Raw genomic sequence first — 11,677 nt, 5'->3', positions numbered from 1 at the left:
CCCAACACAGCACCTGTCTATTGAAGCCTTGTGTCCAAAGTGTTGAAATGTGCTTGAGTTTTAATAAATGCAATTTAAGAACCTTCCCTTTATAGAGCTTTATTCATCTTTGGATTTCACAACTGAGATCTGTGTTCTATACAAGAAAAAAAACTGAAGTAGTTTTTACAAAGAAGATTTACAGTATAGAATGTATTAAGTCTTTATCCTGCAAGACTACTTAAATATTAATCTACACTTTGAAAAGAAATGTTAAATGACACTTGAGAAACCATGGTTCCTTAAATATTTCTCATTTACAAGCAGATGTAACCAAGGAAGTGTTGCATCTTCACTGTGAGCACAGGCACCCTCCCAGCTTGGGCCTTTGGAGCTCTACCAGACCCACACACTCTGTTTGGCTTCTTGCTTTGTTGTTTCAGGTTTTTTAACAACTGACCTTAACTATCCAGTGTACTGGCACAATCGTGAATGGAAAAAATAATCCAATGTAGATGTTTGAGATATTCCTCAATTCTAAATATTTACACCCCACCCCCACCATGTACTTCTGTAAATCGATGACAATGAAACTAAACTTCTCAGCATCGTATCTGTTAACATTTATTCTCTCGGTACAGACTAACATGACCAAAAATGCCACTCTCTTAGCAGCCTTCAGACACAACACAGGACCTACACAACAAAACTCAAAGTAACTTAACTACTGTAAACACACTGTCAATGCAGCACTGCACACGCCTTTTACTTGGTATTTACATCAGAACTGCACCATTTGCAAAATCTCTGGATTCAAATGATACAATTTAAGTACAAATATTTCTCAAGCTCAAAACCATTTTAATTTACTACTATTCAGGAATGCTTGGGGGGATGAGGGTGTCATTTACTGTAAGAAAAAGTACAAACTGTAGATAACTGACACTTTTTGCATTGTGTAAGTGCAGACACACCACAGCAACAGGTCAGTTACTCCTCCAGGAGAGGAGCAAATCATGAAACAATTACATTTTACAGGACTATTTAGTAAGATCCAAACTCAAGACCAAATATTGCCAATATAGCACACAGCCGGAGACAGAAGGACAGCAGGCCCCTTTCTATCAGTAACAATTCCATGTATGACTCATCCCACATCCTGCTGTAAACCCAGACTCACCCGTCTGCAGGAGAATCTGAGGCCTAATGTGGAGTCCTCGTTATGTCTGTATTCAAGTTCACCCTTAAAATTTTAGTCAAGGACAAAAATGCCAGATTAAAAACACAACCACAATACCAAGAGTTTGCAGTTTTCCTAACAAGATGCCTGTCAGTTTTGTAGATCTTTTCCAGTTTTCTGTTTTATCAGAGCTGTTGATTTAGTTTGGTGCTGAAGACATCCCAGAATTATACAACTGAATATTCTAGATATATTCTTTATACACCCTCTTAGCTATAACTGGAACCTTACAAAAAGAAATCCAGAAAGAAAATCTTGTCTAAAAGTGAACTGAGAAGCCCATCTGAAATATAAATTTACACAAACCATGTCCTGACAGTAACTCATCCATGATTGAAACACAGGGAATGTCGACTTTAATTTTGTTTCTATTTTTCAAAAGTTCTCAAACTGCTAACAGCTCACTGGCTCTTAACAGTAAGGACTTGGCTATAACAAATCCAGGATTTGTTGATTAAAGAAGTCTTGAAATTTGTTTCTTCTCAGAAAAATAAAAAAAAGAAGCTTTTAAATATAAGAGTTACTTAATATGCATCAGCTCAACAACTTAAAATTTCCATCACACTTTAAAATACTAGATAAAGGATTAAAACATTTAAATGCACAGTATTAGTAATGCCACCACCAGCATGATCTTGACCTGGGAAGTTCCCTCACTATCACTATCAACATACCACAGTCTTGCACTTTGAAACTGTATAATGTCATTTGGCATGGTTAAATAATTTATTGCTTATTTACACAGGATTGGAGGTTTGAGAGGTTGCAAAAAATCATTTTGATTCAAAGCTGAAAAATGAATGTGGGAACCACGTCTTTCAGTTTAAGTAATTCCTTATTACCAAAACAGTTTTGGTGTCTGAATAGTTCTGTGGGGTATTTTTGGAAGCCAAACTCCAAGTGGGGCAGGGGTTGGAGATGGATACCTCTGGCCTGGCAGCCTGACGTGGTTCTTTTAGTAAAGCCAGCTCAGTCTGCCTTTGTGCAGGGAGCCCAGTTCGCCAGTGGGGGCATAGAACACGTTTTACTTTAAGGGGGGGGAAAAAGGAGTATATATATTACATATTCTTTTAATATAAAAAGCTCTTAATAAAAAGATTAAAATTCAAGAGTCAACATTATATCATTATATGAGTATCTACTGTTAAGATAACCGAGCAACAACCTGTTCCTGCTCGAGTTCATTAATGAATTGCACTATGTGCTAAAACTTCTACATAATTATTAGCAGCATTGTCTCTCACCATTCCTACACTGTCTCTAAAGCAGGTGCACCACGCGCAGCTTCCTTGGCAGAGATGCTCAGGCGGTACCTCCTGGTAAACATTGTTAAGTGCATTACACAGACAACTTTTGCATCAGTTACTGTAACCAACTTAAAACCAGGTACAAACCCAGTCAAGAACTCCTACTAAGTACTAATTCTAATGACTTTTCACAGCCTGTTCAAATACTAAAACTTGCACATGTTCCTATATTTTATCTCCTTCAGTTGGTCCTGACCTTGAATGAATTTTCCAGCTTCTCCCAAAGTTAATTTCGTTCAACATTTTCCAACTTACAGCTATGACCACAAATACATTTGTACACGCACTGCTTCTTTTTTTTTTACTTTCTCATCCAACTTCACACGAATATGATTTTTTACAAAAGATGAACAAAATTACAGGCTTTACAGAAAAGCAAAAGGAAATCCTAATGTCTATAAAATCCTTAAAACATACATACTTCGTTCCAGCATCAGTCCTGTATACAGACAGCATATATATAATAACCTAAGTGGATTTAACATGGAAATGTGGTCACACAGGTCACTTGCCACTTACAGCCATCAAGTGCTTCCACGAGGGCCCTTAGCACTGAGTGGTCCTTGCAGAGCAGCCATTCTGCAGTGTGATATCCTGGTGTGCAGTGCCTGCTTCTGCTGTCACCAGCTGGTGTGGAGAAAGGCAGGGTTTGGGATCAGTGTAAGGAAACACTGGGCACTTTCAGCAAACAGAATGGGATTGTGAATTCCAGTGGACAAGCGAGAAAGTCAACCTGAGGCTTGATGCTTCCCTGAGAGCAGGAGCAGCTGCTCTGGGACAGTTGCAGTTCAAAACTTGAGTATTCTTCAATCACACAAATTAAAGGTTTTGTTCCATTTCTCCTGATGTACCCAAACTATCCTATATGCATTGATTATTGTGCCCTAAGACTTACATTATCAAAAGTTATGGTCGCAGGTGTTACTATTCATTCTATCTAAAGGTAACTTACCCCCAGCCATTGCTTCTGTAAGATTTAATAGCTCAGTCTAGTGGTTAAGTCAGTCATGTCTAAGTGCTGTTTTGCTAGCCAAGGCTTCTACCATTACAAGAATCAGTGGTGCAGGGGCATACCTCACCATTACAGAATGCTCAACAGAATTTCTACAGTAATGCACAGTAATTTATCCACTTCTCATTCCAGCACTGTATGTATTTACTGTATTTAATGTATTTAATTTTGCTTGCATTTTCCAACACTGTTGCATTTTGGTACGCTTTGAATGTGTTTGTATTTTTACTTTTTTTTGGCTGCTGTAATAGTCAGATCTATTAAAGACATTTATGTAAGTAGCATGAACAGAAGCAGTGCAATGAGCAATACGTATCTATAGTTTTCCCTTAGAAGAAAACACACACTAATGCTGTGTTTAAAACTGTCCCTATTTAAAAAGTAAAAACAGCAGTCCATTGGAAAAAAACCAACATCTACAAACTAGGTGTTCCTATACACAAGGATGAGGAACCAAAGCTTTGAAGGTCTCAGTGCTTCTTTATTCACACAGGAATATTAGCTAGCTTCTGTCCCAAATCTCAATGCGCCAGATCAGAATGACTGACACTCAGAGCTCGTGAGTCTGTCAGACAATTATTTCGTTCCTGTGTGAAGGGGAAAAAAAACAAAGAAATTAAGCAGATGTCCAGATAGTTCAAGCAAACAAACAAAAGTACTAATTTTAACAAATGGGAACAAACATAAGGAACTACTGAGAACTGTTCATGCTGGATAGAGTGATGCTTTCCAGAGTCCAATAAACATCTTTTTCCCCCATTTTTAGCTAGCAATACTATAAAGTATACACACCCTTACAATGCAGCCTAAGCCTTCCCAGAAATGCAAGAGCCCAATTATGGGAATTGCCATGGGTGTCTATAGTGGAGAAACTACAAAAGTTCCCAAGAAGAAAGAACTGATTTTATTATTACATTGTACACACCAACAAAAAGCCCCTCCTCTGGAAGTCACACCAATTACACACACACTGAGGATCCATCCAGTCAGGAGCACCCAGGCCATGACCCTTTGACACTCTGGGCACTGCTGCTGCAGAAATTGTGCTTTACCCTAGATATGTTTTGGCTGAACCTCACCCTGAGCAAAGTTTTGCCTAAGTTTCCAACCACAGAGAACTCTGCAGCACATTTGTCAGGGATCATACAATTACAACATCTTTACACCACTGGGGAATACAACGAGAGCCACACTTGGGGCTTTCCTGCTACCTCAGGACACACGGTGATGAAGATCCTCACCTACAGTTTTGTTAATAGAGAAGTAATTTTATCTTCCTAAAATTAGTAGCAGTTACTGTGTTAGTAAAACACACAGCAGTGTTTAGAAGAACATTGCTCACTCATTTGACAACTTAAACAGTGATTTGTTAGGTAAAAATGGGCAATGAAGAGTAGCACTTGGGCACATCATGTACAGTTAAGCAAAGTAAGGTTTTATATTAGCAGAAGCACAACACACATCAGACAAACTTTTGAGACTGCTCCTGTGCCACCTCAGAAACAACTGAAGTGTTTAAGAGCAGCTGGTACTGTACAGCAATTACAAGGACAGGGCTCTTTCCAATAAAGGGGCTGAAGTAAAAAAATATTAATAATATTGGGCTTTTTTTTTTAGTTCTTGCATTTATAAGTTGATTTTACAAGAATGTAATATTCCATAAGTTTTATATCCACTGTGATAGAAGTCCAAAACCAGAGGCTGCTTGGTATCGTAAAAACCAATGCTCTTTCCTCACTGGATTTGAACCCTTTCTTAAAATTAATCATAATTAACAAAAGTGTCAGAGAATAATGCCTTAAGCATAGCCTTCAAACACCTTACTGGAGTAGGATCTTACAATCACTGTGAGGTTGTTGGTTTATTATTTATCACACTCTTTTTATCCCAACAGTATTTATTTTCGTAAGAGTATTGTAGGCCTTCTTACTTGAAAATGATCTTCAGTAGCCTTGCCACCCATGTTAAGAACATTCAGAGAACTGGCACGCTTCATGCTGCAACCAGGACAGTGAACATGCAAGGATAAACCATCAGAATGGCTGAAAGCTACAGCTCTAAAAACACAAGTACAATAACGAGCAATGCACAGTGAAGGGAGTGGGAACAATGTCCCAAAACTAATCTGAGGGACAGACTTTAAGGTAACAACTACAGGAGTTCAAATATGTTTGTACCCCCTTGTAATTACATATAAACCCCCCAAAATTACAAGCTCCTTGGAGCTTAAACATTTCAGGCAGCTAATTTAACTCAAAATCTCAACTTTTAAAGTGCATCAAATTAATACAGTGACTTACACTGAGTTTTGATTAATTAATTATCAGTTTCAATTTTGTGCAGCTTCTTACAAAAGCATTAAAACATTCAAAGAGTTTAGGAAAAAAACATCTGAAACATGAGTTTGTTGTGTAGGCAGCATTTACTTTGAAAAAGCTACAACAAAAGTTAATTTGGTACTTTCTGCCTCATTTAGTTAAGTTTTCAGAATAAATTTTTAAAAGCATTTTAAAATGTTTTATTTCTATGTTTATTTTTATGTTTAAAGATTTCAAAGTGAAAGGAAGTAAGATGGTTGCTGCTGTTAACTTTGGTTGTGCTTTTGGCTTTACAACACTCCAAGCAGTGGTAACAAGCACCCTGGAATATGATATGGAAAGCAATGGAAAAGGAGAAAAAATTCATCACCTACCCAACAGCTACTGACAGTCAAAATGCACTACATTAACTGCAGTATCTGCTGCTGTTTGAAATGAAGATTAATAATTTACCTGCATTCCTCAAATATACACAAAATTTAACACAAAGTATTTTCAAGCGTGAATCATGAAATTCAAGATCAGCCCTAAGATTCCTATCATGGAATGTCTGATGTCCTCTACACCAGTGCCTGCCCATTCCTCAGAATATTCTGCTTTTGTTCTGACTTTTCATGAGCTCTTCAACTATATCAGAACTAAATGAGGGCTTTGAATACATGTTTGTATTGCTCACAAGACAATGAGCCCTAACCCTGCAGTGCTACCTGCAGCTTGGGACAACTGGCTAAAGCAAACTTTCCAATGCCTTCCAATAACATGGAAAGGTTTATCCATACAGATCACATTAGGTATTAACCAGATTTTCTTTCTACTGAAGCAACACTGCTAACAGTCAAAGCATAAGTTTTAAATGCTTTGCTAAAGCAAAAGCTTAGCAGGACAATGAACCAAAACACAGGGCAACAGCTGCCACACAACACAGCCTGGCTGGTTGTCCCCAGCACTAAATCTGGGTGTTTCCAAAGCCAGAAGCACACAATTTAAAATACTTGACATGAGTGTTAGCAACAACAAAGCAAGGACTCATGCATGGTGTACACCTCTCATTTATTCAAGGAAACAGGTACAACAGGGGTTATATATGGAAGTCAAAGGAAGTTAATCTGTAAAACAAACAAAATGTTACAGAAAACTCTCCAAAAGAGCATAAAGGTTTATGGAAAACGTTCCAGGGAAACAGAAAATCCACCAGTAAAAGTTCACACGCACCTTTTAGGTTCTTGCTAAAGTGCCAATCAAAAAAAAAAATATTTTTACCTGAGATACTACTTTGTGTGTTGGTCTTTTATTTGTTTGGGTTTGTTTAAACCAATGTTTTTAAGAACTTTAGTCTGGCAAATGCACTTTTAATTCCCTCCATGTTACAAACATGACTCCACAAAGAACATGCAGGTATTTTTTCAGTGCTGCTGTACTGTTAACTGTTCTGCTGTATGGTCAACGTTTTTTAAGTGAAAAAATAATTTATTAATGTTATTAATAAATTAATAATTACTAATTAATCAAAGTTAAATCATTATAGAACTGAATTCTGAAATATGATAAAGAACTGATACCTTGCTTCAGGTATTGCATGTTTCAAAGACCAGTTTTAAGATACTTGTTATTCGTCCAAAAGGTATTTGCAGAATTGTAAAGAAACAATAATTTCCCTGAAGAGTTTTCCATTTTATTCTCTTCAACCTTCTGTATCAAGCAACAACATGGACACTAAGTTGTTCCTTCATCCTGTGAGTGCATTGTTATTCAAGTATTTCTCAGTGCTCACACCAGCACTGTCAATTCTTATTTAGAGAAGCAGAGTATAAACAAGAGGTGTAAATCAAGTTCAAAGTAAAGCCTTCCTAGAGACACAGGCAGGGAATGCACTGTTAAGGAGGGAGGCACGGAAGTGTTCTACCTAAAGTGGCTGCCTTCACAGCAAGGAAGATTTCTGGGTGTGCTATGTCTGTATTGAAATATTCAGCTATCAAACACACTAAAACCCAAACATCTGCATGGTAACAACTGAATATGCCTTTTGTTACACTCAGAGGAAGAAAATAAAAATTAATTCTATTCACTAAAGTTTCTTCATTACATGAAATCAAATTGATTTCTTGGAATATCAATATGGATATGACCTATATCAATATGCTTTATACCTATAAAGCTGGTGTTTAATACCAGAAATCTCTGTATTTGTTATTAAAACCAGCTAATATAAATCAGGATTTAAAAACTCTATTTATTACAAGAACAGAAATCATAGTATTTATTGTCCTGTACACTGAAAGTGCCTATCTAAATAAAAGCCTGTCAATGTAATACACTTATTGCAAATTTTAAGAATAAATTATTCCTTGAGAACTATGGTAACATCTAAAAACAAGATGATTTTGTCAGAAAGGGAAAGCAAGGAAGATACTGCTTTGCTTTCTATTTTGTTTCACATTAATGCCTTCATCTGAGGAAATCTCATCTGGTGCTACAGACCCCACAGTGTACTCATATTAACGTGGGTAGAGGACTCTGGTCAGGTAACACAACTCAAGTGCAGACAGTAACAAGGCACGTGAGTTCTCACAGGCACTGCAAAACCAAATATCTTCAGTTATATGTAAGCATCATTTTCTACACCTATAAACATGGAGATACTTTACCTGCAGAAAGACTTAGCTATAAATACTACAGAGAATAAAGAATAAACCTCCTGGCTTTTGTGAAACTGAAACCCTTTCCACATCTCACAAAAAATGAGGAGAAAATGCAAAATTAGCTATGGATAAATGTATCTATTCATACAATTCTATTCAACAATATACCTTAACTATGATGTATGAACTCTGGATATTATTGAATAGAAGCAGAAAACCAAAGTATAAAACTGCTAATACTGAAGAAGGAAATCTTCCTTTTATTCTATTTTGGCTTTGTTTGTTTTCCCTAAAGCTTTTACATTTACACATTGCCTTCTCATCTCGTGCTTTTTGCAGTTTATTCCCAACCTCTTATCTCAGAGGTAGTTCTTAATGATGGATCAATAAATGCAAAGGAATTTTGACCTTCAATTCTATTCAATGCCTTCAACATCAAGCGTCTGGCAGTGAAATTTTAAGTAACTCTAAAATTCAGATCAGGCTGAATATGAAACAGATATACAAGGAAGCTCATTCTGTATGTACTGCTGCTGTATCTAGTGCTTTACAGCCATAAAAACAGTCAGACAAAACTTCACTGGAGTACCTCCAGAAACACAGTGAGACCCTGCCTCCAGGTCACTGTCTAAAGTAATACCATCATCAACTACTCAGATTCAGTTGCTCCATCAGAAGCTACCACAAGTTCTCCAACATGACTGTTTTAAAGCACAAGTTCAAACTATATCAGTTCTAGTTTTTCACAACAAGGGCAAAAAGCCCTGTAAAATGGACTGCAATTGTATTGGGGGTTAGGGGAACACCCAGAAATGCCACTATGAAGAGCAGTAGGTTCATTTTAACATTTCAACTTCTCTGCAGCAGCCAATAAGTGATGAATGATTTTATGGGTTTATTAGAAATATTACATACATTCAAATCCATCATCATATAATTAGCTGGGAAGAGTGAGCAGTAAGAATCAGTAAATGTGGGTTTTTACCAGACTTCACTGGGAACAAAATGTTAATAAGATGCACAATTAGGCTCAAGTTTTTCAACATTCTCCTCTGCTCTCTGATATCTGAGTTTTCCAAAAACAGAAACCAAGAGGGGCTTCAGTTGGTAATTCTCTTTATGCTCACAGCAATATATAAAGCTATCTCAAGAATATATCAAGATACTAAGCTATATCAAGAATGTTACTTGCAGGTTTACTGTACTCAGGCTTTTACTGTAAAAATCAGTGCCATTTATTATTCTCCACTGCTGTGTGAAAAGAATAGTTTTGCAGGTAACTAACATTTATCAGTAGTTCTATGAAGCTTTTCTAATCTTCAAGTAGGTAAAGCAGCAAAAAAGAAAAAAAAAATATTTTTTCAATAGAGTTAATTCTTCCAAGCAAATATAAATCCTCAGATATTATAGAACTTACAATGGAAGTTTAAGAAGTTATTTCCTATTTTATTTTTCCTTAAGATATAGCTGTGTACGATATGCAGTTAGCTAAGCAGGGAAGGGAACACTGCCCTAGGAACTAGCCTAGGCTACAGTGGGGCACAGACCGAGGGACACCAGCACAGCTAAGAACAGAGAATGAATTACCCTGGGTTCTTTGGGTCACTGTCCCGGGAATTTCCTCCCTTCAGCTTCCTAACCAGCTTCTCACTGCTGCGTCTAAGGGAAGCTCGGAGCTTGCTAAAGGAACCACTGCGCTTTAGAGATCCAGTGCCATCCTGAAAGAAATTGAATACATGTGAAACTGCAAGAGCCTGCTGCCCTCCCCCAAGCCTGGCTCAAAAACATTTCAGTGATGAATTATTACCTCTTAATTGCTATTAATATATACTTATACTATATACATTTACCTAAACATGTAATACCATATAGCTACAACTTTATCAAGGCAAAAGGGTTCCTTCCAAAGTGTAACAAACATGAAGACATGCCCAAACCACAATTCATCATTAAAACCCCACCACAGTAGTCCAACAATTCACCACCACCATTTCATATAAGCACACTGTGGTTAACAGAGTACAAGCCCCAAGCAAAAGCATTCCATCAGTCTAAGAAAACAACATGTTTGGTTCTTTCTAAATATCTACATTACTTGCAAACATGTTTAATTAACTGTAAAATACCTAAACAAAAATATTTCTGAATATTTCAGAAATACTTACGGTCAAATTTCTGTGCTTAATTTTCAACTTTTACCAAAGAAAACATAAACCACATTGAAATTAATTTTTCATATACTGCATTAATGTTTCATACTCCTGTGCTGACCCAGAGAAAACCCAGAGCAAAGTGACCATAATTCTATTTTAAAATGTTTTACTCTTACAAAACCCCAAGAGTTTAGTAAGATTAGAAGTGACCACTTCCTGCTCCACAAAAAACCTGTGTGATTATGAAAGAAGAGTTGAAAAAGAAAAAAGCACTACTAAGCAAAGACAGACACCTGAGTTGGAGTGAGTTTATTAGAAGTTAGAAAGACAAATACACAAATCACTGAACACCAAGATTAGTAGAGAAAAGCATAATTGCCAAAATCTCACACAAAGACTAAACAGCAATGCTACTTTAGAATATTTGTAAGTGACGACATCCAGAGTTCCATATTGATGTTAACCATATAATAGGTCTCTAAATACATTTTAAAGCACTTGGAGAACATGCTTTACTTTTACGGGTTTGGTTTTTCTCCTGTAAATGTCACCATCATGCCATTTCAATAATACCTCGTGTGATAATTTTAACTACCTTTATTCCATAGTGAACAGCTACTTATAAAGGTCATTGTTACTTGTTTGGTTTCTTTTTTACTAATGTATTACACAGCAAATGGTTGTAATAACATTTGGTATGACTAAATACATATCTGGCAAAGCTACACAGGTACAGAAATAGAAAACCAAAAACGACACCAGCACTGAAGGAATGGCCAGTTTACAGGGAAGTGTAGCTCTGACAAGAATCTTAAGGGGTTTGCTAAAACACAGCAGTCAGTACTGAAGAGAGAAGTTAAAGCTTGAAGATGGTGCACGCCCGTCATGCAGGAGACAGTATAAGAATCACAAAAGGCATCTAGGCCTGTCAGAAATGGAGAGAGAAAAACTGAATGAAACTGTTGGGAAAAATTCAACAGTTTTCAATTTTGAACTGTTAGTTTACAGTATTTCTAGGTCATGTTCAAA

The 11,677-nt window shown here is 36.8% G+C and overlaps 1 protein-coding gene across 7 annotated transcripts in view; it reads right to left on the bottom strand.

Moving 5' to 3' along the window:
* Positions 1 to 83: 83 nt before the first annotated feature.
* Positions 84 to 11,677, bottom strand: part of KLC1 (kinesin light chain 1) — a 47,452-nt gene continuing 35,858 nt past the window's right edge. For 3 of the 7 annotated variants that reach the window (XM_005520093.3, XM_014249868.2, XM_088057172.1), the window contains exons 14-16: positions 10,083 to 10,213; positions 5,469 to 5,535; positions 84 to 4,125 (exon numbers count right to left, since the gene is read on the bottom strand). In XM_005520093.3, coding sequence (XP_005520150.1) covers positions 4,060 to 4,125; positions 5,469 to 5,535; positions 10,083 to 10,213 — 264 coding nt within the window. In that variant the 3' untranslated portion in view covers positions 84 to 4,059. Of the gene's footprint in view, positions 4,126 to 5,468; positions 5,536 to 10,082; positions 10,214 to 10,942; positions 11,574 to 11,677 lie in introns of those variants that run through there. The other 4 variants (XM_088057173.1, XM_014249869.2, XM_088057174.1 and 1 more) reach the window with 2 other exon arrangements.

Source organism: Pseudopodoces humilis, chromosome 7 (assembly GCF_049639895.1).
Source record: "Pseudopodoces humilis isolate 2021_Gansu_Grassland_sample_001 chromosome 7, ASM4963989v1, whole genome shotgun sequence".
NCBI lineage: Eukaryota > Metazoa > Chordata > Aves > Passeriformes > Paridae > Pseudopodoces > Pseudopodoces humilis.
This window is presented reverse-complemented; position numbering and strand designations above follow the sequence as displayed.